The sequence below is a fragment of the Rhopilema esculentum genome, chromosome 2, assembly GCF_057945365.1.
Source record: "Rhopilema esculentum isolate cy_ngs chromosome 2, ASM5794536v1, whole genome shotgun sequence".
NCBI lineage: Eukaryota > Metazoa > Cnidaria > Scyphozoa > Rhizostomeae > Rhizostomatidae > Rhopilema > Rhopilema esculentum.
The window spans coordinates 500,340-526,276 of record NC_142816.1 but is presented as its reverse complement, the minus strand read 5'-3'; the positions used below and the strand labels follow the sequence as shown (position 1 = coordinate 526,276).

Genomic DNA, 25,937 nt, shown 5'->3' with positions numbered 1-25,937 from the left:
ATTTTTACTTGAAGATCTTTCAGCTTGCCTACAAGCAATTTTTTTAATCAGCGAGAAAGACAATTATATCTTTCTTTCTTTTATATATGTTTTGCACAATCTTCACTTAAAGTTTCCTGAAGATTTTATATTTTGTTTAAAGATATGTAATGATTGGGACTTTTTGATTTCAGTAGGCAGCTTTTGCCATATTTGGTAGCTAATAAATCTAATAGTCTCTGGACCATAGCTTTATATATCTCGACCAAGAGTAGCTGTAAATTTATCTTGTGAATAGACACTCATTCTGTTTTAGTAAATAATTGATCAAAATTGGAGGTGGTATATTTGCACATGATTCAAAGAGATATGATTCAATGCATATGACTCGATGCACATGATACAAGTGGGCAATAACTAAAATTAGACATTATAAAGAAAATCATAGCTAGTTCAGGTACAGCCATAAATGTTAATCTGCGATTTAGAGCAAGAAGATGACTGGTTTTTTTGCAGAGGTTATCAACATGAGATGGGAAGCTTAACATTTTGTTCAAGGTTATTCTAAGAAGTGTCTCTTCGGTGCGCTCTTTTATCACAGACCCACAGTTGCTAACCTCTTTATCTTCTTTCCCAAAATTACAAGGTGACATTTTTCTTTGTTCATTTTCATGTAATTATCCTGATAGTAGTATCATCTGCATAATTACATAAATCAGTATCTTTTACCAGATAGAAACATCGCTAATGTAGATTTAAAGAGCAAGGGGGCCAGCTTTGAGTCTTGCTGAACGCTCAATAAAGTCTTTACTGGTAGAGTAATGAAGGAGCTATTAACTTTCCCTCTTTCTCAAAGAATAAAAAATAACAGTAGGACTATAAATTAAACAACCAAATTATCTGGTTATTAGGTCTCTAGGATCCCAGCAGTCAAACAAGACACCTTAAAATTCCAAATTTTCAAGGAGAGCATGCCTTCGTGGAAGCCGATTTCGAAACATTATATATCTAGAATCGTTCAGATATGTGTTTAGCCAACTTGTTTGCCGTACCGTCTTAAAATGGGAACAATTTTTAACTTTTATGTACCGTCTTCTAGCAACTTTTCAGAACAAGCGCTGCCTTGAAACCTAGGAGGAGCAGAGTAGCTAGGTCACAGTTGGCTCAATCACAGTGGTTAGCTCTGTGCAATATCTGGATGTACCAACAGATTTGGAAGAGAAATTACGCATCTTGATGAAGATTCAAAAGTGAAATCGTAAAAAATAGTCAGGGATGTTAGTAAAAAAACTATGCACATTTTTATAGAAGCATGAAACTTGGTAGGAAAAACAGCTTTATACACCGCAAGAACATTCATAAATCAATCAAATTTGAAGCAAAATGAATTTACAGAAAGATAGAAGATTCACAACCTTTCTCTACTAGGAATCAGCAGACACCTGTTATTTTGTTGTTTTTTGCATTTGTTACTGCTAAGCATCTGAAGGTAGCTTTGAGGACACTTAATAGCTGTGCTTATCGAGCAGAACACTGGTCTTTCCCCTCGATGTGACCATGCCCTATGATCCCTGTTGAAAACTTTTCTGACTCTACACTGCTCCTATTAAATCTTGCTGAGTCAACTCATGCAGTAAAATAGTATCACTATGGTATGATAATTTGGAGATTGGTTAGCTCGCTCTAAATTCCGAGTCGTACATTCTAGTGCAACGGGTTTCAATGCATGACTTGGATTACAACTCGGCCCCTCCACTGCAAATGTCATACTATATCAAACTCAAATATTGTGTTATCCGTGCGCGATAAAACCACAAAGTATACTATTTTCATGAAAAGAATTATTTACCTATGCATATCTTTACCATAAGAACGTACAACCAAACGGATATTAGATTGCTTTATGCATAACGCTACGATACACTGATACGTACACTTTAGCTGGCATCATCCCTAGGAGCAGGAATGTGGGGGATACCCAGGTACATACTTATTACAAGCCCGGAAATGCACTACCTGGGAAATAAGCTGATAGGCTACCAAGGATTCAAATTTCAAAACACAACATAAATACATATGTGTATATATACACATCGGAGATCCTCTACGGCATGAGATTGGGTGTAAACGCCCGGTGGGATTAGACTGGTGCCTTATTTTTGGCAAATTGTGCTTTCCTTTTTTGTAGTGAATTACACAAATTTCACAGTACCGTTGTTCTCATAGCCATTGTAGAGGATTTTGATCTTTTACCCAAGCCAAAAAATAGCATAAAGAGGAATTTTTGATAGGTTTTGTATCCTGTCTTTTTAAGCTTGTCAAACTGTGTATCTCTACCAAGTTTTGCATTCAGGATAGTCCTCTGTGTTTGCATTTAGGATAGTCCTCTGTGTTTGCATTCAGGATAGTCCTCTGTGTTTGCATTTAGGATAGTCCTCTGTGTTTGCATTCAGGATAGTCCTCTGTGTTTGCATTCAAGATAGTCATCTGTGTTTGCATTTAGGATAGTCATCTGTGTTTGCATTCAGGATAGTCATCTGTGTTTGCATTCAGGATAGTCATCTGTGTTTGCATTCAGGATAGTCCTCTGTGTTTGCATTCAGGATAGTCATCTGTGTTTGCATTCAGGATAGTCCTCTGTGTTTACATTCAGGATGGTCATCTGTGTTTGCATTCAAGATAGTCATCTGTGTTTGCATTCAGGATAGTCATCTGTGTTTGCATTCAGGATAGTCATCTGTGTTTGCATTCAGGATAGTCATCTGTGTTTGCATTCAGGATAGTCCTCTGTGTTTGCATTCAGGATAGTCCTCTGTGTTTGCTTTCAGGATAGTCATCTGTGTTTGCATTCAGAATAGTCCTCTGTGTTTGCATTTAGGATAGTCATTTGTGTTTGCATTTAGGATAGTCATTTGTGTTTGCATTTAGGATAGTCATCTGTGTTTGCATTCAGGATAGTCATCTGTGTTTGCATTTAGGATAGTCCTCTGCGTTTGCATTTAGGATAGTCATCTGTGTTTGCATTTAGAATAGTCATCTGTGTTTGCATTTCGGATAGTCATCTGTGTTTGCATTTAGGATAGTCATCTGTGTTTGCATTTAGGATAGTCCTCTGTGTTTGCATTTAGGATAGTCATCTGTGTTTGCATTTAGGATAGTCATCTGTGTTTGCATTTAGAATAGTCCTCTGTGTTTGCATTTAGGATAGTCATCTGTGTTTGCATTTAGAATAGTCCTCTGTGTTTGCATTTAGGATAGTCATCTGTGTTTGCATTTAGGATAGTCATCTGTGTTTGCATTCAGGATAGTCATCTGTGTTTGCATTCAGGATAGTCATCTGTGTTTGCATTTAGGATAGTCCTCTGCGTTTGCATTTAGGATAGTCCTCTGTGTTTGCTTTCAGGATAGTCATCTGTGTTTGCATTCAGGATAGTCATCTGTGTTTGCATTTAGGATAGTCCTCTGCGTTTGCATTTAGGATAGTCCTCTGTGTTTGCTTTCAGGATAGTCATCTGTGTTTGCATTCAGAATAGTCATCTGTGTTTGCATTTAGGATAGTCATCTGTGTTTGCATTTAGGATAGTCATCTGTGTTTGCATTCAGGATAGTCATCTGTGTTTGCATTTAGGATAGTCCTCTGCGTTTGCATTTAGGATAGTCCTCTGTGTTTGCTTTCAGGATAGTCATCTGTGTTTGCATTCAGAATAGTCATCTGTGTTTGCATTCAGAATAGTCATCTGTGTTTGCATTTAGGATAGTCATCTGTGTTTGCATTTAGGATAGTCATCTGTGTTTGCATTTAGAATAGTCATCTGTGTTTGCATTTAGGATAGTCATCTGTGTTTGCATTTAGGATAGTCATCTGTGTTTGCATTTAGGATAGTCCTCTGTGTTTGCATTCAGAATAGTCATCTGTGTTTGCATTCAGGATAGTCATCTGTGTTTGCATTCAGGATAGTCATCTGTGTTTGCATTCAGGATAGTCCTCTGTGTTTGCATTTAGGATAGTCCTTTGTGTTTGCATTTAGGATAGTCATCTGTGTTTGCATTCAGGATAGTCATCTGTGTTTGCATTTAGGATAGTCCTCTGTGTTTGCATTCAGGATAGTCATCTGTGTTTGCATTTAGGATAGTCATCTGTGTTTGCATTTAGGATAGTCCTCTGTGTTTGCATTTAGGATAGTCCTCTGTGTTTGCATTCAGGATAGTCATCTGTGTTTGCATTTAGGATAGTCCTCTGTGTTTGCATTCAGGATAGTCATCTGTGTTTGCATTCAGGATAGTCATCTGTGTTTGCATTTAGGATAGTCATCTGTGTTTGCATTCAGGATAGTCATCTGTGTTTGCATTTAGGATAGTCCTCTGTGTTTGCATTCAGGATAGTCATCTGTGTTTGCATTCAGGATAGTCATCTGTGTTTGCATTTAGGATAGTCATCTGTGTTTGCATTTAGGATAGACATCTGTGTTTGCATTTAGGATAGTCCTTTGTGTTTGCATTCAGGATAGTCATCTGTGTTTGCATCCCAGTTCTTCTAACAATTGCGTATGGGTCTACACCACCAACTAAAACATATTTCTCCTTGTATCTCTGATGTTCCAGGGAAGTCACATAATCTTTAAGGCTGGACATTCCCACTGGGGCCGAAACACAGGCCCTAACTAGCGATACTGTTTGCGTGCAGTTAAAAGACAGTACTCATAAAGTTTTTAAGAAACAGTTCCCAATTAAAGAAGGGACAGCAAACAAGTTGGCTAGATACATATGTAAATGTTTTTAGATATATACTGTTTTGAAATCGGCAAAGATAACTGTTCGTTTCAAAATCCGTATGCTAAAATAACGCGTTGCTATGTGTATCCAAGACTAAGTTGTGATCCATCATGGCGGCAATAAGTTAGTCATATGACAGGTGGGAATAATCTATTTTCTCTTCAGATATTTTTACTGTCATTGCGGTCTTTCCCGATATCCGTCGCATCCCCTATCAAAGTCATCGCCTAAAGTCGTTACCCTGCGCTGTCTTGTAGCTCCTCTGTGATACAGTTTCTTCATTGACGCGTGATGCCTCTTCTTTGGCACAGAATTCGTTATGTTACGTTATATTGTCCATAACTAAAGACTAAAGTGTAACTGATTGCAAGCAAACACGATTGTTGAAACGAACGAAACCATCCCAAGAAACAACAACGATGCGATGAATGAATTTTGGCGCTCTTTAGCCAAATGCGCGTGCGCAGAGACAACAAGGTTGGCTTAGGTGGTCAAATGATCCAACATTTCACTTAACACTTTAAAACAATAGACTTTTTGGACGTCAGCAGCCAACATTTTTTATCTCAGTCAAATTTCTTCAAACATCAAATTTTACGATGTTGGGTGACCCAGCAAGGTGGTCAAACGATCCAACATTTCGCCCAACGCCATGTTTTTTATGGAATCGTGTGTGATGATTGGGATAATTGAATTTTGCATAATTTGATGTGTTTGCAAGGACAGTGCTTGTGAAAGACTGTGCCTTATAAGAACGATTCGACGTTATGGGACAACCGTAAAGAAACATAGAACTTGCTAGAAAAATATAGAACTTGCTATTAACGTTATTGGCGGAAAGATCGTTTGATCGGAAGATTGAGGAAGATCGGAAGATAATGGAACATTATGATGGCCCATGATTTTTATCGCTTCTCGTAATTTCTCATGGAAGGATAGGATGCTTGAATTTGCAAAAACGGTTATTACAAAGCCCTCACCCTAGAACTACAAATTGTCAATAAGCCCCCTCCCTCGAAAAAGCCCCCATTGCTACCGTAATTTCCTAAATTGGACCCCTCAAATTGATTTGTCATCTGAGATTGCCTTTGATGTTTTATTTAATTACTAAAAAAATTCATACTTTCGGTAATAATTTATCAAATGCTCATAAAGTAATTCCTACTTAAATAAACGAGGTATTTTAATAATGTCTTCATAATGTCTACAATAATTTTATAAGCCCCCCTTGAATAAGCCCCCCTTGAATAAGCCCCCTTCCAAAAGTATTGAAAATAAGTAAGCCCCCAGGGGCTAGTTTGAGGATTTGCAGTATATAAAAAGTACAAGGTGAAGGAAAAATGTTGATGTCTGTGTCAAGAACTGTTCAATCAATATGTTGTCGTGAATGTGCTGATAAATCTATCTGACGGTGAAAAAAATCGTGAAATCGCAAAAAACTCAAAACATGCCGTGAAGATTGAGACTGTTCTACAAAAATGAGCCACTCTATCGCCTTATCTAATCAATTACTTTCCTACATTGTCAAAAACAACCTAAGTCTTTGTAGTAGGATTTACTTGCTGCTTACGTGTTAATAATTTCTATGGCTGCGTTTACACGGGGCCGGCCGAATATTTGGTCGGCCATAAATTTGGCCTGCTTTTGAAGCCGGCAACAAATGAGGTCACTTAGGCGTTGCGTTTACACGGGGCCGCTCAAGTGACCTAAGGCTGCGTTCACACTGCAGCGAAAAAAAGAAGCGAAGCAAAGCGACGCGAACAGGAGCGAAGAGAAGCTAACGGAACAACATGCTGCGAGCGATAAATCGCGAATCAAACAGTTTTGCAGGATAAAGTTTGATGACGCAGTGGCTGATTTAAAACGAAAAGAATGATTTTATCTGACAGTTGATTTCTTAAATATTCTCTTTTTTCAAAACGAAGACGATTCTGGAATCACGAAATAAAAAGAGGAACGAACTGATTTTTATATATTTGCTTTTAACTGGTGAATATCTTGGTGCCGCAGTTGAGGAATGATAAGGCTATTTCAGATTCAGAATGTATTCATCTATGTTTGACTCGTTATTGCAGTGTCGTTGGAAATAAATTTATATTGGCAGGGGGATGTCTATTGTTCTGCTTCCCATATAAAGTACAGTTGGCAATTATTGGGGGCCACCCTCTACCCAAAAAATGAGGCCATGTACTTTAATACTGGTCTGGTTGAAGACCAGTATCGTCAGACTATTCCCAGTTACTAATCGGTTGTATGGCAACGATATAATCAACGCCCATTGCTGTTATTCCTTTCTGTTCGCAGTGAGCAAATACATGCGAAGTAATCTTGTCGCTCAGTGTCGCTATCGCTCCTTGTCGCTATGCTCTTACTTGATGTGAACAGGCGTATTGTTTTCAGTACAAACTATCTGAACGCTAATTCGCTCATTCGCGTCGCTTCGCTGCGCTATTTCGCTCTCAGTGTGTCCGCCGCTTAATTCTTATGACTTGCGCAATGTGTCAAAAACTTAAATTTCTTCTATTCACATTCCAACATTCCAACATTTCAGCACTCCAACTTTCCAGCATTCAAACATTCCCAAATTGCACATTCCATTTATTCAAGATAGCCAGTTATAAGTTTCATTTTACTTTACATCTTGAAAATTTACGCATTCGTTAAATCCAATTTACCATTTATGCAAAGAATGATCAGTCAACGATTTATTTCATAGAAGGCGCTGGTGCCAACTAGGCTGTAAGGGGGTAGCAAAGAATCTAAGCCACGCCCATTTTACTGTTACAAACCGCTTTTTTACCAATTAGGACACAAATTTTACCAATAATGAAATCCAATGATTAACTTTTGGTAACGTAAAAACAGTTGAAAATCATAGAAAAATATCACGTCGAATGCTTTGCTAAATATTATCGCTGCCTTAAAGTTTTATAATTGATTGTAGACGAAATGCAAACTCGATCTTGCCAAAAAGTAGAGGACCCGCCATCTCCTGGCGGTGTGAAAATGTCGAAGAGCAAGCAACAAGGTATCTAAGCTCTTTCATTCTGCTGGTGAGTACACCCAACACTTAGCACCTTGTGCTGTAACGCTTAAAATTGTTTGTACAAAAAAGACCTTGATTTCTTGTACTTATCTGAAGGATAAAAAATAGAGTATTTATGGCAACAATTTTCCACAAGGCTTTGCTTATGGATTACACTTGAAATCAATTATTTAATATATCTCCCAATGAATGCATATCTTGCACTTTACGTGAAGAAACACAATTCATCGAAAACTGTGCGCTTCTATTTGTTGTGTCTAGTTCTGCAGGGGCATTATTAGACTTAGTTTCAGATTATCATGTTTACCAAAGAGAAGCTTGTGACCTCACTCTAAGCCTGGTTAGTGATGTTTAGAAGCATTTGGCGGCGACAATATTGCTTTTTTCTGATTTCAATCTATAAGCCCGCAGCCTGCTAGGCCGTTGGTGCACCCTTTTCCTGACGCTCGCTCGCCACCGTTCCATGTCTGTTGTGTGGTGGCTGCGTGCCTGTCTGCCGAGTCCGGTCCAATCCCTGATGTTGTCCTGCCAGACGCGCATTGCTCCTCCTTGGTACCTGCTACCGTAACACTTTCCCTGGATAAGCTGTTTCGTCCATCCATCTCGTCTTGATTGGTGTCCAAAGAAGGTAAGGATCCTCCTCTGCACCACTTGCATCAGTCTCTCCGGTCGTTGCCCACCAAAGACAGGCTCCACCAGTCCCCAGACATACTCACATTCGTTCTGCACTCCTTCCATGTGATGCCAAACACCCCCTATAGCATTTCATCTCGAATGCTTCCAACTTTCTCCAGATCTTCCAGGTTTTCCTTGCTCTTGCCAATCAAATCAATGTGAAACGCAGATTATTTATTGTTAGTCCTCCATAATTCGCTCCATGGTGGTAGTTGAATAGAGCATCAAACATTATCCTTTCTAAAAACATGATCAATAAGATCGGCTACAGGATACACTCTTGCCGGATTCCAACAATGCTGCAAAACCAGTCACTGAGTGTGTCACCAATCATAACAGCTGTCCCTGCGTGTTCATACAGGCTTTGGATGAGGTTTGTCATGCCGGTGCCAATCTCCTTTCCATTTAGCGCAGTAGCACATACTATGGTATGCGCTCCTAGCCGTTGTCCAGATCGTAGTTGAAATGGAACTTCCGTCTTATCGCCCGTTAGTTCCAACCGTTGACACTGTCGAGTTGCTCCACTCAGAAAAAAAACCAGACTAACGTCCTAGTGCCGACGTCCAGCTGTATGTAGCCCCACACTAGGGACCCTTTCAGGTGCTATCAAGGTGGCCCCCTTCTACACACTCCTACGCCCTCAGACCATATTGATTTACATAAATATTTTCGTACATGAACGGTATTTGTTATCTTCAACCGATAGAGACATTTTCAATTCAAAATCTCTATTAGAAAATTTATTTGACTGCTCCGTTGAAATAGATTCTTTTTTAATTGAACCACTGCAAACCACATCTGATCAAAAATATTTTCTACCAGGCCAGTGGTGGATTTAAGGAGGCAAATAGGAGTCGCTTCCACCAGGCCGAGTTCAAGCAAGTCTGGCGCCCCTTTTGGAAATTTCAAGCTGTAACGTTTTCGGATTTGTATTCTTCAATAATTATTATTATTATGTCAAGCTAGATTCTTTGATTATGCTGCGTGTTAATGTCACATGTTTGTTTGTCGAGCCGTTGTGTTAGTAACTCCCTTTACGGGAAATGTGCGTCACTGTTATGTGATGTTTCACGGTGCTCCTTTGTTTGTGTTTTAATATCATGTATTCCAAGTTAGAATAATTTAGTCTTACTGTTTTGACGATAAAGATAACACCAAAGAAGGAGCTTCTCTTATGTGCTATCTATTTGGGGCTTAGGCCCATTGGCCTAGCCCATCGCTCTTCCAACGAGCTGGCTACTCACTGGATCTTCACCGTCCTAAGAAGAACCCTATCGTTAAAAAGCTACTCATGAAGAGAGAGAATCAGGTGAACACGTTCAAGGAATACCTCAAAGCAAACTTGTTTTTGTTCCGAAAATGGATCATGTTTTGCTGGAAAGGCCACACTTTGGAAGACAACATAGGCTATCAATACGTTTTCTTTGATTCCTGCCATTATTCAAACCATATTTAATTCCTTGCGCTTAAAATTTTTCCTTTCCTATCTGATCAAACCAAATAGAAGGCAATATTTGAGGGTAATTGAGACAAATTTTTCTCTGTTGTGACTAGGATCTTTGGTTCTAAATGGATGTTCTAAATGGTCTAGATCTACTTTCTGGCTATTCTTAAAATGTCATAATTGCTTAAAATGTCAATTAAAATAGAACAAAAAACAAAAAAGCAAGCTTTCTGAGCCCCCAAATTTCGATTAATTAGTAAGGGAGGAACATTTCAGTCCGCCCCTATTGGAGAGAGCTTAAAAAGCCACTCGGGCCACTACGGCAGAGCAGCCAATGTTCAGCCGGAAATTTATCTATTAGAAGAGAAACTTTAATTAGCGAGCCTAAGTCATGTTCAGACTTTATATCATTGCCTTGACACAACTATTGTGAACATCTTCTTAGAGCGTGAAAAGAGAGTCTTATGTCAGTAGTTAGGGTAGGAAATTGTTTTGTACAGCGTACTTCAAATTTGAACTCGATCCGCCCCTGTTCTAGGCAGTGACAAAAGAGTTGAAAAATCATTATTTTATCAGCTGAAGCGAAGTCAGGAGATGATTGCAAAGTTAAGTGGCAAGATTCTGCTTAAACTTGCCTTTTTCCATGGAATGCAGTATTAATGAGTGCAAAATGCAACAATGCTTTTCATGCCTCTTTGAGCAGCATTGATACCTGCATGGGATTCAAATTTTGTTTGTAGGATAAAGAATGTGTCAAGTTAGTCAGAGCATTTTAGAAAGAATACTTTCTCGTCGTTCACTCTTTTCACTGCTTTAAAATATCCAAACCCTACTTTGCAGAAAACACAGCTTGTTTTCCAGAAATGCTTTTGCTTCTCAGAATTTTGAATGGGTTTTGTTTATCATCAGCATTTATACATTTGAACTTTAAATGGAAAATTGGATTCTTACATTTTTTTGTATCCTAGAATTATCTGCCAGTGAATCGTTACAAAAATCATGTAATCCTTGACAATCAAACAGCGATTTTGAACCTTCATTTACCAATGTTCATGTTTTTTCATAATTTAAAAAACAAACTAACATTAAAGAAAGGAACAGAACACCAAAAAGTCTTAAATTTTATATCGAGACAGTCGATGTTCTTAAAGCAAATAATTCAAGGAAAACTTCTGCAACGATCAGTTACGCTGAGCCTGCAGGTAATTGAATATTAAAGATTCAACTTTTAGCCTTACATGTGACATCAAAAAACAAGATTCGTCATTTTCCTCTAGCAGGTTTCGAATATAATAAGAAATTATAATATGCACGTAGAACGACCGTGAGGATAACATGTGCCTAATTCATTTTTGTCGCTTTTCATTTTATCCCGTATATCGTTTACTACTTCGTTTGTAGTTCTGAGAGAAAACAAGAGGGCTTTCTAAAATATAAGCGATGAATCAATAGTTAAAAAGGGCTCTTTTTAGTAATGATATAAGAAAACCCTACCGTTTGTTTTACGTCGCATTACTCTGCGACCCTGGGCGTAAATAATATAATAATATAATAGTAACTTTGTTACAAATATCAAAACATTTCATCAATCAAAATCACTACTACACTTCAACAACTCACAACCAATCTGTGAACGTATCTATGGTTATCAAAATAAATAAACAAACTGTAGTTAGTATTGGGAATACAATAAAAAAGAAACAGCTTTAATAAATATAATACAGGATAAATTTTCCACGGCACAATATAAATAAACTGTGAATGCATTACGATTATTCATTCTTTAGTTAGTTATAAAAAGATATGCACAGTTACATAAGCGTACGTAGTAACAGCAAACTTATACAATAGGGCGAGACAGCTCCCTTGGCCGTTTAGATTGTGTTTGATTTGAGTGCTTGAGGAATATGAAATGCATCAAATGGTTCTATGAAATCCAAGTCCACTTCTTCTTGCCACCTTGTGTTTAAGAAAGGATTGGGTTGTTTTACAAGAAATATCATTTCATCAAATCATTCCGATTTTTATTACAATATACCGGAAAAAGCTCTTTAAATATGCCTGAAGAAAATCTTTTTTGATAATAATGTTGAATTTACGGTTGATAATTCTAATGTTGCCTAATATTTAAAACTTTAAGGAGGCTGAGAAAAAATCTAAGCTTCTATGAAAAGTCGATTTTGGTAGATTAGCAAAAAGGATGAGGGCATTGCAAATTGGCTTTGAACGCATTTGCACATAACGTGGAAACAGCGATTATTGTAACAGGATCTTTTTTCCATTATCTGGGGTTTAATGTTGCTTGGCAAGAGCAAGCAAACAGTTGAAGTTATGAATTCAGTGTGCATGAGCAACAGCGATTTTCATTTGTTTGACAAAAGCTCACAAGGAATTCCAAGACCTTGTTCAGGTATCTTTCACAAGAACGCTCTTTCAGAATACTTAATAAGTCTATGGTTCGCGATTAAAAAGGTAAATGAAAGTTACGATACTTTTTTATTTAGGCTTGATAGGCACTATTCAGAGTTTTCGTAGAAATATGGAATGCTCTATATCTCTGCCAGCCAAGTATTCAAGCAAATTCCTACGGCAAAGTTCATGTAAGTCTCAAAAGTCGGAATGATCAAGCAGCTGTGATTACTTGAATTTTTGTATTTTATCGTCAAAGATTGCAAGATATGAAAATTAGGCCGCTTAAGATAGCTTGCTCTTCTTTAAGTAGCTAGGCAGTTCTTTTTTACATAATTCTGAGTCATACGTATCCCCGTGTATCAGTTTCTTCAGCGTGCATAAAACGTAACATAAAAACGGGCAGTGGTACAAACAATGCGAATTCATATTTGTTAATATCGTTTAAACTTGAGGTACAAACGTTTGACAAACCTGGGGCTATACCAAATAGTCAGGGATACATCTTTAAAATAGAAATGATTTCTTTTTCTTGCGACCAGGTCGGGGACCGCGTCCTATCGACAGGGTGGCCATTGACGCAGATTACCATGTAAGCATGAATTAACCTATGTGAGAATATCACAATTTCATAAAAAGTGCGAGGAGAACTTGGACCAAGTTCTTTTTGCTTTATTTGTTTTACATCGGTCATTACTTCTTGCGCAATATACTCAAAATCATATGCACAGAGCAAACTGTTCTAAATCGATAAATAACCATTTGAATAAAATAAGCTAGCATTTTCCTGCATGAAAACATAGAAATTAAACTCGGGAAACTGACTTCTAGGAATATTTTCTTGACAATATGTCATAGGGACTTGCCCGTCAGCATCCCATCCAAACCCCGTCCCTCTGAAAACATTCAATTTTGTTCGGCTTTAGCACTCGACACTGATTGCCTTTATCATAGCTGTAGACAGGTACAGTTGATGTCACCTGCTCCTTTTTTGTTTTTTCTAGCTGTCAAGTAATGCGCGAGTTTAAATATTACAAGCGGACAGATGTTGTCTCATAGTCCAGTGCAGACGCTATAGTTGAGATGGTCAGTGCTTCATTTGCTTTCCCAACTGTTGAAATTGCACAACGTTTTCTGAACTGAGGTGGATTCAAATTGTAAGTACCACAATTACAACTTGTCTATCAACATAGTTTATAATGTCCTTAAATTTTTGAGAAAGCGTTGTTAGGAATAAACTCTATCTACGCAATGCTTTCTACAAATGTAACTTTCAAATTCGTTATATAGATCATCAAAGAATCTACCTACCAATAAAAAGATCAATCGTTGACGCGACAACCAAAGTAATGTATTTTTTGGAGTTCAAAATGTATGGCCTTTGTAAGGATCAGTCATTTTAAGCTTTTTTGATAACTCTTTCTAATCGGTAAATTGACGTTTTCTAGTCTTCAAATTTTTTAAGTCACTTCTCCAGTAGAGAGACAATAATGAACACAACGTGAACTTAACACGACATATTTGATCATTTGACATCGTACCATGCTCACGTGTCATTCTTTAAGGAACTTACAAAATCATACAAAATCAGAATTTAGAATTTAAGCCATATTAGAAACGGATATCTTGCCGCGTGGAAACCACCGACAGCTTGACAATTTTGATAGATTTTCTAAAAACAACCCGTATTAAGTGCAGTCATTGAGGTGATGAACCACGAAAAAATTAGTAGAAAAGCAAAACGAACATCATTTTACATAGAATTCATTTCTCTGTAACAGCCATTCATAAAATCCGGCCCGCGGGCCAACTCCGACCCGCAGAAAGTTTTTATCCGGCCCGTCGAGCGCTTTATCTCAAAAAAATTTTTTGGCTTTCACTTTGAAAATTTTGAATTCGATTAGGTTTTACTTTTGGACTGCTCTGATATTTATTTCCTCTGCAGTAAATGAAAATGTGCGTCCCGTTGACAAGTAATTGGTCCGGAAGGGAGTACGAAAATAGGACATGCTTTATTTAATCATTTAAACATTTTTTAGCAAACTATTTTACTGCTTTCATTGAATTAAATAGGTTGTTGATAAACTCACCATGACCTTACCCCTTCCTCAGCTTTCTGAGATCCCAGGCCAAAAGGCCAGACTTAATCTTTAGTTCATGAAGTTCATGCTTATTATTGTATGTGTATGAGGCAGCGTGTGTGGCACTGGCTAATGCTTTATTGCCAAGAGGCAGCGTGTGTGGCACTGGCTAATGCTTTATTGCCAAACTGTGTTTTATTCATATTTTCTCTCCATCTTATTTTGGTTTCATTCATTTGTAAAAAGGCTGATTATTCGCTGTTATGCTAAGATAATTCTAAAACTCTGAAAGATCCTTTCTTCAAATGTCAACATTAAAATATACAAAACTATGGAACCGTTAGCTTTTCTCCCGTCAAATTCTATTTTAGACGCAGTTTCTGGCCATCTCTAGTTTATCGTAATTTAGAATATTTCTTGCCGCCAACCTGTGGCGGCCTTTTTTAGTGCAAACACAATATATTTTACCCCACTTTAAAATACGTTTCGCCGTCCCTAGATCCGTCTTCAAGAGCATTAAGACGACCTAACGAATATCCACATGTTTCTCTGGCCCTATAGCATATCTAAAATTTGGGAAATCAAATTTATGGAGATTTTAAAAACATGAGCTTTTTGACCATATGCACAATATTGTGCGAGCAGATGGATATTACCAACTACCGAGATATTCTGTAAAATATGAGTAGCTTGCAAGAATTCAAGGCGTAGGTTCTGAATTTTGAAGCTAAACGGGTATTTGCGTGGACAAAATTATTGAAAATTCTTAATTATGAATGAGAGTACTAACTTCGAACAATTTCACAAATAGATCAATTCTGTCTATTAAGGACTTCTCTGGTATTTGTAAATCTTTGCCTAGTATGAAACGTTAAAGGCAGTTTTCATGATATATGGTTTCTGCTGCTACAAGATCAATGCATCCTTGAAGGCGAGGTTAGACATTTGCAGTCCACAAATCTGCTCTAATGGCGCATCCTCCCCAAGCTTATCTTGTATTGGTATCATTATGAAACATTTTCTCTAGCGTCGCTGCTAGGCGGGACGGACCCGGGGCAAAATGTATCACGGGGCCCCAATTTGCAGCGAAGACCATAAAAGCTTTTTTGACCACGCCATATTTTCGTTCCTGGAAATACCCTTGTTCTAAAATTGAAAGCTAAAATGACCTTTATATGTAGCATGGTAGCGTGGTTAAAATTTTCACTTTTTCTAAAACCTTCTCGGGAGCCGCCGGCCTGGGGTTCTGTTTATATAAAATAGATATGAATGCGGTGCTACAAACTCAGACAAAAATTAGCTACGTGGCAATTAAAAGGGAGTCTCTCCGACATATTTTATTCAAACTGTTGCCCATTGATTTTCAAAGCCTTTACAGTACCAGTTTTCTAAAGTCAAAAGCATCAATAACATTACTAAAGTCATCTTTTTTAGCTACAACATTTCCAATACCTCAGCACAGCTAAGTCATTCATTTGGCCATCATTCCTTGTCATTTTGCTAGCCTGAGTTCAAGACCGTCGAAAAAACTCTTTAAAAATCAACAAAACAGAATTATCGTAAATCCTCGAATAAGCCCCCACGCTTGAATAAGCCCCCCCCCCCCGAATAAGCCCCCACCTAAAAGATCGTTTTTGCAAATGAGCCCCCCTCGAATAAGCCCCCATGGGGGACAGAAGCATAATTGCAGAGTAATATCTTATTTCAAGAAAGCCTCCACGGGGCAATAGCTATACAGTATTACTTCCTTTGACTGGAGACCAAAAAGCAAAAGAGCGACTTTTGTGATGATGAAAAATTATAATATTTGTTAGTTCTTTGTTAGATTTGTTAGAAAAATAGAGTCGTTTTTATGTCAACCTTTGAGGAAAATACTAAACTTTGAAATAATTCCCCCTTTCGAATACCCCCCTCGAATAAGCCCCCACGCAAAAATTCATTTTTGCAAATAGGCCCCTGGGGGCTTATTCGAGGATTTACGGTAATTTCAAATACCTTAATGTTTAATTTCAGGCATTTTTGGGCCTTCAAGGGAGAAAACCTTACCTGTAATGATAAATCATTGTTATAAAGTCATTTGTAGCAGCATTACCACAAAGAAAACAATATTATCTTCATCTGGACTCAGAAAAATTCCATTGCAGTTTTCTAGAACAAGGTGCTGCGCTAACATTTTAACTTTTTTGAGGTTCCTGTCTTGGATTAAGAAAGTCTCGACGAAAGTTTTAACAACCATAACGTTACCAATTGGAATTTGTTAACTCTCTCTATTAAATAATTGTTTAAATCAAGCCTTATTTGTTTAAATATAATTGGTTTTGATAATGGAAAAGCGTTTATGCAAAAACAGTGATTTTTATATTTATGTAACTTGGTACCTTAATTGTGTTTAGAAACCATAATTAATGACGCACAGGTCCATAATGACATACAAAATGATGAATGGTCTTTGCCCTGACAGCCTTTAAGGTAAATTTATCACTAGATCAGAGATATCAAGTTATTCGACAAGGAATCAGCTTGATATTGACATCCCAGGGCAAAGTTTGGAATTCTCAAAGCGAAGTTTCTTTCACTCTGGGGCCAAAACATGGAATGAGATTCCAAGAAATATCAGAATGAGCCCCATAAAACAAAACACGACCCCTAGGTAGAACAGCAACATATTTATTTTATACATATTAAAAAATTATTTTGTAGTAGAAGCAGTCTATTTATATTATAGCTGATAGGGAATTCGTGTATAAAGATTTTAAAATGAAGTGAAACGAAATAGAGCTTTTACGGTAGATTAAACATCTTTATTAAGCATTTTATCGATTATTTGATAAACATACAAAGAATTTGAAGAATGTTTCAAAATGAGGCCGTAAGTTGAATTGGGAACCGAAGGCCATCTCCCCACATTTTCAGCTTTTGCCAGGATATGATTTTTCTGCAGAGCAAATGTGCAGCCACCCTCCCCATCCCCTCCCCCTCAACAAAAAGTATGAAGTGACGCCATGTATAAACAATGAATTTTTTAACCAAGTTGAATAAATTTTTTTAGCGAATAAAATTACGACAATACTCTCTTAATTTGCAAGTAAGGAAAAGCCTAAGCCTAAAAATTCAAATTGCGAAGAAATGTAATGTGTAAGGATGGAATTTTTTAGTCGGAGTTGCATAAAATGAATCAGCCCAAGACAGTGCTAATGCCCACGCAGAGTTCTTTGGTTGGGCGTAATTCGCCCAACAGGCAAAACAGGCACCGCGGAGCGTTGAGAAAAATGGGGGGTCTAAAAAAGTGGGGGGGGGGGGCTAAACCGTATAAAAAGAGGCTTTTCTGGTAGTTTGATACTTAATATTTGGCATTGATATTTGGCTTAAGCCCCCCCCCCCCAGCCCTCCTGCTCCGCGGTGCCTGAAAAATATCTTGTGAAAATCTCGTACACCTTTGGTAGAAATCCTATTGAATTTTAGGAAACTCCATGTTATTAATTGAAATCTCGTACGCTTTTTCCAGGAATGAATTTCCCCTCGGACTAGTGACTAGTTCATACTTTTTCGACATCAATATCAGACAGGGATCTTGCCTCATTCAGAGTAGAGGGGAAACAAAATTGCACGGGTCACAACCACTTAAACGGGCATCCCCTGGTCTCTTCTATGCGATGATGCAACTGTGTCATTAGTTTTTCACACTCTTTCTGGCGTTTTTGAAGGCAATGTTTTCTGCTGCTCAATGGAGACGGATTAATTAAAAATAGGTACGGAAAAATACTTTTTTGTTGTTATTCTTGGTTCGGCTAATCGAAAACAAGTGCGGATAATAATTGTTCTTTTGTCCAAGGCGGCCAGTTCATCGACGGCCAGTTAATCCAGGTTAATCGAAGAACGGTTATCGGGGAAGCACTTTATTGTATCTAAAGTGCTAGAAATTCAGCTTACGTGAAGACATTTAATTTATAATGGACCAACTGGGACTGACATTTTTCGAATGCCAAAAGCACTGTGCCGGATACATTTTATCCGCATAAACTTGTTCGGATTGATTTACTTTTATACCGTGCCGGATAACTGCACGTGACCTAGATCGTGCACAGAACGGCACAATGTAAACGGGGTCTAAACTTCAAATAGCGACTAGAGATAGAAAGAAAAACGACAGGATCATTTAAGGGCAAACTACACTGGGTACCAGACACATTCTTTATAGAGTTAATCTGGTATACAGGGGCCTTCCTTAATACGTCAACATATGCGATTTTCTGATAAGCTATCGGTCTTCCACATCTGGCTTACTATCTTGTAAAAGCCAATTTTTAGTTATCAATGATCACTATCATTGTTTTTGCTCATTTAAAGGAAGTGTTCAATAAATCATTGATAAAGGTTTTCTAGTGTTAAATTCAAAAAAGTTCTGGTATTATTTTAATTCTATTAATATAAATTGCTGCAATCGTTTTCCGGCCCCATTTCTCTCAGGAACGTTTGTTCCCTAACTTTTTATAATCAAGTGTCCAGATTTTAAAGGCAATCTGTCACGACGTTGATTGGGTATAAGAACAAAGGGATTTTTATTGTTTCCAGTCCCCCTTTAATTTATCGCATTGTAAAAAAAATGGCGGAGCGCTGGAATCGTGTTTAGGCTATTGTTCCAGCTATTGTTCTCGTTAACCAATCCACAACGAGATAGATTGCCTTTAAGATAGGCTGGCATCTAGTGATAATCCCAATTGTCTTTTTAGACTGTACAAAAAATCTCTGTGAAGAATGCTACAGAATTCGATTAGCCTAAGCATTTATTTTAGACAGAATACTGATTCAACTGAAATAAAAAACTTTTGTCTGTCTTTCATACAGCCCAACGCTCACCAATCACAACCTCGAAGTGATGAAGGACGAAAATGGTACCAACGAGCTAACAAAAAACTTAACGCAAGTTGTGACTGGAATACTGAGTGAAATGACAGGACGTAATGCGCCTAAAAAGGAATATACTGGCTTAGGGCTCTCGCCAACGACAATCATCATTGTAACTACTTTCCTTTGTTTCGTCATTGTGGTTGCCGTCGTTGGCAATGTCATAGCATTGGTGGCCCTTCACGTCTGCCGTGAACTACGAGACACAACCTGCTATTTCATAACAAACCTGTGCATTTCTGATCTATTGGTGTCTTTTCTGTCTCTTCCATTTTGGATTTCATTTATTCAAAGTGGATGGCCTAGCAAGGAAGATGGCTTGGTCTATAAACTATGGATATGTCTAGACATTTTTTGTGGCTCCTTCTCGATTTCAAATTTGGTTCTTATAAGCATTGAAAGATATATCTACATTGTGTACCCGTTAAACTTTGAAAGCATCATCACCAAGAGGCGAGCCAAGTGGCTCACTGCTGCGACACCCGTGTACGGAATCATCGCATCTATGATTGGTTTTGTACGAATGATGGCAAAAAACCCTTACTTGATCATTCCTGTTGTTTTCCTCACATATGTCATCCCTGTGGCAGTGATGTGTTTTGCCAATGGGAATACCTACCTAGTAACGATGTCTCACTTCAAGTTTATAGAGCAGCAAGAGAAGGACAGACGTCGCCTCATTTCTCTTGGTAGAGTGCAACTGCCGACTGGAAAAGCACAAACAGCAACCAAGCAACAACAAGGTATGTATTATTCACAGCGCTTAAGATTTCTTAGTAGAATTAAACGTAGCTGTGTTTGAAATGGTATCTTTTACACTGGGCACAATAACTTTAGGGCACTGGGCACGAAAATATTTCGGGTTCACCTCAGTGTCCTTGGCAACGTTTAATTTACTATCTTTTCATTGTTATCTAATTTGTTGTATATCTATTATAATCTTGGAAGTTGTATACCTTATAATCTTGTACATTTGTTGCTAAATAAAAAGTTTTGAGTTGAGTTTTACAACTGCCTAAACATAACAATTTTGAAATCTATAAAAATCAGTTAACATTTTCAAACAAATATTGAGCCTTTTTGAATCTTGCATCAAGTCAAGTTTATTGAAAAACTTTTAGTCTCCAAGGAATTGTTGTGTGTCATATGCTATAGACAGTAACAAAATGTGTCATCATAACAGAGATAGATAAATGGGTAGATTAAAATGGTGTTTCTCAAAGGAAAGGTGCATACGAAATGCATTCTGCAATGGAACAGCTCCAAGACAGATAGCTTCCTTTGTAAAGTAGTGACTCGGTCTTTGGTAGCCGTTACCAATTAAGGTCAACGAGTTGCAATGTTTCAAAAACTATGAGAGTGAATTAGCAAGGTTTGTCACTCTTTTCTGCCGCTTGTAAACTGGTTCCTGCAAAAATAAGATATTTTGTTCTCATCCCATTGACTTAACACCTGGCAACAGGGTAGCATTATTCTGACTTTACAATGCTCTGTTTATCATTTTAGGGGACAAAGAGGCCTCTTTGAATAAGAATATGCCAAAAAAGGGTTCTAGATGTTTTTCACTGGAAAGCAGAACGAGGCAAGAAACCATTGCCATTGCTGATGAAAACGAGACATCTAAACAGCATTTACATGAAACAATACCCTGTTTGCTTGAAACGAAGACAAAGTCACAGCTTGCCCTCATAAAGATAGAAGGAATAAAGGAATGGGAGGACTACGTAAGCCAAATAGAAAGCTCAGGAAAAATGCGCAACAGAACGGACGAGACCGAGGAAGAAGATGAGCATGGACTTGGAGATAGCAAAGATGAAAAGGTATCATTTTCTGTTATTGAAATAAAGAAGACAAGACTAGAGAGAACAATTCAGAATCTCACATTGTTAGGTATATCCAAGCAAATTCACAATATCAAAATATCAAGCATGCTTGATTGTACGCATATTCAAGTATCTTCATAGAAGCTGCTACACAAGCTAAAAGTAAGGATGATAAAGAGACAGACAGGTATTTTGAATCGCCGTAACACTGGATAAATTTGTTGAGCTAATATTCTTCAATCCTCCAACTTTTTCCAGGCCTATATTAGAATGCTGCTCTTTATTTTTACAATATCTTCCCCTTCACTTTCATAATATTCATTGGTCTTCAATTTTCAACTTCTTCGTCGATAAATCAAATTGTCATACATTACTAAACAAAGAAAAAAACTTCATATTTTGTAGGTACTTTGCAGCAACGATTGCTGCCAAGAAGATGGAAATGTTAACAGAAAGGGCCAAGGGAAAATCGACGATGAGAGAGTTGCACTTCCCAAGAAGAAGAAACAAGCTGCTAGCAGTGATCGTTTCAAGAAGGAGCAAGAGAAAGAAAAGTTAAAAGAAGAATTGCCAGAATCAGGAAACACTGTAGTAACCAAAAGCCGTTGCATGTGGCGCCTGCGAGGGATCAAACGCGAGCTGAAAGCAGCAAAAGCTATTGCTTTAATAATTGGGACATTTTTGTTGCTATGGACACCATTCATGGTAGTGGTCCTCCTTAACAGTTTCAATGTACAAGTCAAGTTTAAGACAGCCATGATTGTCAAGTGCTTGCACTACACTAACAGCGCCATAAACCCGATTCTTTACGTGGCATTGAACAAAATCTTCAGGACAACGCTGCGACGGCTTCCCGGCAAGGTTAAGATATAAAGCAGAATTGGTGTTGGAAAAAACGAGAAAAAAAACGTGGGTCAACATTCACTTTAATAACATCAAAGATAATTTACAAAGCAAGTTAAGGAGGTGCTTCGGGACCCGAAGTCGAGATTTGATAATAATTCCTAACGCGATGTTATACTTGAATATTTTTGCCTTGATTAAAGAATGGTCGAGAAACTGTGCGCCAATCAGGCAAATATCATGATCACTAATAGGGACTTCTCTTCAATCTCGATTGTATATAGGGCTTATATTTACCTTACCGTTAACAGCCAATCCAGTGACTTATTAAGAAATTGTAAATAAATTAAAACACATTCCTCGCTGTAAATCTTAAATTGTTAATATGAAACTCAGAGGTAAGATGAACACAAGTGCATGCTTTTGAAACCTTTATAAAGAAGAAAAAATACCTTCCTTTTTCAAAATTTTTCATTTTCTGTAGCAACCCTGTGAAACAAGCCTGGTAGAAACCCTTTGTAAGGGAAAAATTTCACGACAGGGGAGTCCCTTTCAAAAATCGAATGACCCAGAAAATTTTTCCTTCCCTAATGTCCCCTGGCAGTTGTGATTTTGGACACTAGTTAATTTTGCTTCCCTCTTTTGTCCGACGTTCAATCCACTGCTAGCCCAAGAAAAATTTTGCTACCCTGCCAAATTTACCTGCTATCTGCTAACCCCCGTGAAAAAAATTACCGTGCTTGTTAGACTGGGTGTTCTGTAAAAGGGGCCTATCTTTCGGGAACTAAAGTCGAAAGGAAAATTTGCGTCAACTTCCTAGTCCGTAGACACTCTAAAGGCACCACAAACGTCTTGAGATTTCTATTGAAAAATGTCAGCCGAGGAAAGATCTAGAGACCAAATTTCACAGGATTGAACCCCAAAAATCGGTCGGAAATACTATTAAGAAATTGAAGCTTAAAACCTCCAATAGGACCTCTAGAGCAATTTTAAACTTAGTAGCAGGGTTTCAAGACTGTGTATGTTATTTCAATTGATGAAGTCTTTATATGAAGAAAGCTATTGAAAACCTACCCCCATCTTTAGGAAAGCAAAAGGCATATCAAACCCTTGAGCACTGCATTGATGGAACGTATCCATCGATTCTTTGTGTAGCTTGTAACTTGCATCGTTACAGAATGTACGGAATAGAAACAAGGATGACGACAGAGAGAGACATCTTGTTTAGCGGTTTTCCGACATTTTTTAAACTTCCAACCGACGACTCATGTTTTACTGGTTAAAATTTTAAGCATTTTATCATATTTGTAACACAAAGTGTGGAAGGGCGGGGCATTATTTATAAATTTTGACTTTCGATAGTAGAACCAATATAACAATACACGCTTTTTTATAAAGGAACTATTTCATTAGGAACATACGTATTAGATGGCAAAAAAGTTGAAGAACTGTTGATACAAAAGAAAAAAAATCCGTAAGGAACCTTTCATTTTTGAATATTTTAATGATTGCAAGCAATAAAGAATTGGGAAATCGGTTCCATTCAATTGGAGTTGAATACCACAAAAATTGTGTGTTACGAAAGTAGCTATAAAGTGTTTGTTAGTTTGATTTCAAGTGTTTCATTTGTCTTCTTTCACTTTTTTATAAATACAGAAACAGATTTTGATTTGTTATGTGCAATTTTCATGGCACCAAATGTGCAGATAGTTAAGGAACTATTAAGGAACTTGCAGTACCACAATTGGATAAAAAGAGGTTCAAATATAACAAGGAGCGTCATAAACTAGGCCTCGAGCTGGGTTTCTTATAAAAAAGCGTGTATTGCTAAGGCGCAGGTAGCTACTGTAATGTATTAAATTCGGCATTTGCTTGCTGTTTGTTTGAATAAAGAATCACTATGAGCGGGACGAGTTTCTTTCTTGTAGAATTTATCTTCGAAAACAAGCAAGTTAAAAGAGATACTATAATTCTAGTGATGGCCACGCCTTCAGACAAACAAGGTAACTTAGCATATGATAGTGATCTGCTGATTAGTAAGTTTTAGATGCGTAATTTAAGAATGATGACATCATTGGAAGACATAAAAAGGAGAAATCAGGATGACGACAAAGAGAAACATCTTGTTTAGCGGTTTTTCAACATTTTTTCTATTTCAAACTGACGACTTATTAAGGATATAGCATTTTGAGACCAAGGGTGAATTTTAAAAATATTAACAGGAGGCCTACAAGGGCAATTTATGAGGAAGGACGTGGTTACTTATGACAACACCCAAATCTAAATAGTTGGAAATTAGCCAATGCTTCAGCACGCAGATTGTATAGACTATTACAAAAGTCTTAATAACCAAGGAAAACTTGCAAGATATCATCATATGAAAACTATATAGTCAAGGTTGCTAGTCCCAGATATTAACGACCACAAATCAGTATCAACTGTTCTTATCCAGATTATCAGAGAGCATGGCTAGTAGTGTTAAGAGTGTTAAGGAATATCCTGGTATTAGCCTCTTCATGGTTGCATGGTGCAAAAGAGGCTAAGCTACATTATCGCAGATTAGGTTTTCAAGAGATATTGCAATAATGGCATTATTGTTTGTATTTTGCTTTCCAAGCTCTCATGCCAGCATTGTAAAGAGTTTTTCTTTGTTCATGTAATCTCGAAGGAATTTACGCCAATGCCAATAGGTGTTAAATCAACATTAGATACCCTTATACCACCTCCTTTTTTCCCTAGCTTCAATTTTGAGACAGTTTAGAAATCGCACTTGGGGCCATTTTTCAGCTGGGGTCTGCATCCTATCTATTTGAGCATATCAAACTGCCAAACTCTACCATCTTCCATGCTGGGATCACAACTTGCAGCAACATCTTTAGAATAAACGCCTTTGGGGCCTGGGACCTAGTACAGCAGTCTAAAAACAGCATCTGGGGCATTTATCAGCTGGAGTCTGCATTTTAACTTTTTTTAGCATATGCATCTGCCCATCTCTGCTAGTTTTCATGTTGGTGTCACAACTAGCAGCAACATTATTAGAATAAATGGTTTTGGGGCCTGAGACCTAGTAAAATAGTCTAAGTATAGCTCTTGGGGTATTTGTCAGCTGAGGTTTGCATCTTATCTTGTTAAGCGTTCCCTTGTGGACAAACGCTCATGCTGGTATCTGATTTTACACAACAATTTGACAAACGGCCTTGATAAAGAAAGCAATACACGATAAAACAAACAGAACCGGACGTTCTCTCCCTTATTGGACTTGCTGAGAGACTTGTAGCAAATCCACTTCCTTAATAGCTATCTAATACGAGCAATTTCTTTAATTTTTAACAAAATCTACTCTACTAAGAGATCTTCGGACATGACAATATTATGCACGCAGCCTCTTGTTGGTAGAACCGTCTGCATTGGAATTTCTGAATAATGGAGACAATTATCTGGTCTCTTGCCGACTTTCTGCTGGTACCAAGCGGTACAAATTCGCTTGCAGCAATCATTTTCACGCAATCACGCCACGAGTAATGTCTATTCACGCATTCACGCATAATAAAAAATTTGTCTCACGCTGATCACGCAATCACGCCCAAATACCTGGTACCCCTTAATACATTCGACGTTTAAAGTGTTCTGCTTTGACTGGCGTGGAAGCTTCTATATTTCTTGTGTGATTTGACCTGTGACAATCTCTACAGCGAAAATAATCTCATTTGAATCAATTTTAGATTTTCCTTTATCATTTCTTTATCTTTTCACTTATCTTTCAAAAAGATCATCACTCTAAGAAAATCTCGTACACCTTTTGTAAAAATCCTATTCTTTTAACTGACAATCCCCAGAAATCCTTTTGCTTTAGGCAAAATCTCGTACGCTATTTGCAAGAGTGAATCTCCCCTTGGTGTGCACAGCTGACGTTAACAGTACGTCAAAACCCGGAAAGGCCTACAAGAACGATGGACAGT

At 37.7% G+C, this 25,937-nt stretch overlaps 1 protein-coding gene and 1 long non-coding RNA gene across 3 annotated transcripts; one reads left to right on the top strand and one right to left on the bottom strand.

The window, feature by feature from the left end:
* Positions 1-11,738: 11,738 nt before the first annotated feature.
* On the bottom strand, positions 11,739-16,040 carry LOC135695424 (uncharacterized). Its single transcript, XR_010517250.2, has 3 exons — positions 13,638-16,040; positions 12,801-12,934; positions 11,739-11,876 (listed from the first exon to the last, which is right to left on the bottom strand). It is a non-coding gene; the product is annotated as an uncharacterized LOC135695424 (long non-coding RNA).
* Positions 11,876-25,457, top strand: LOC135695422 (octopamine receptor). 2 transcript variants are annotated; one of them, XM_065214509.2, is made up of 5 exons: positions 11,876-12,389; positions 13,331-13,483; positions 19,253-20,055; positions 20,819-21,132; positions 21,541-25,457. In XM_065214509.2, the coding sequence occupies exons 3-5, from the start codon at positions 19,284-19,286 to the stop codon at positions 22,006-22,008; spliced, it is 1,554 nt and encodes a 517-aa protein (XP_065070581.2). In that variant the 5' UTR covers positions 11,876-12,389; positions 13,331-13,483; positions 19,253-19,283; the 3' UTR covers positions 22,009-25,457. The 2 variants fall into 2 exon arrangements, with proteins under 2 accessions (XP_065070581.2, XP_065070582.2); XM_065214510.2 differs by lacking the exons at positions 11,876-12,389; positions 13,331-13,483 and having other exon boundaries at positions 17,441-20,055.
* The last annotated feature ends 480 nt before the right edge of the window (positions 25,458-25,937 follow it).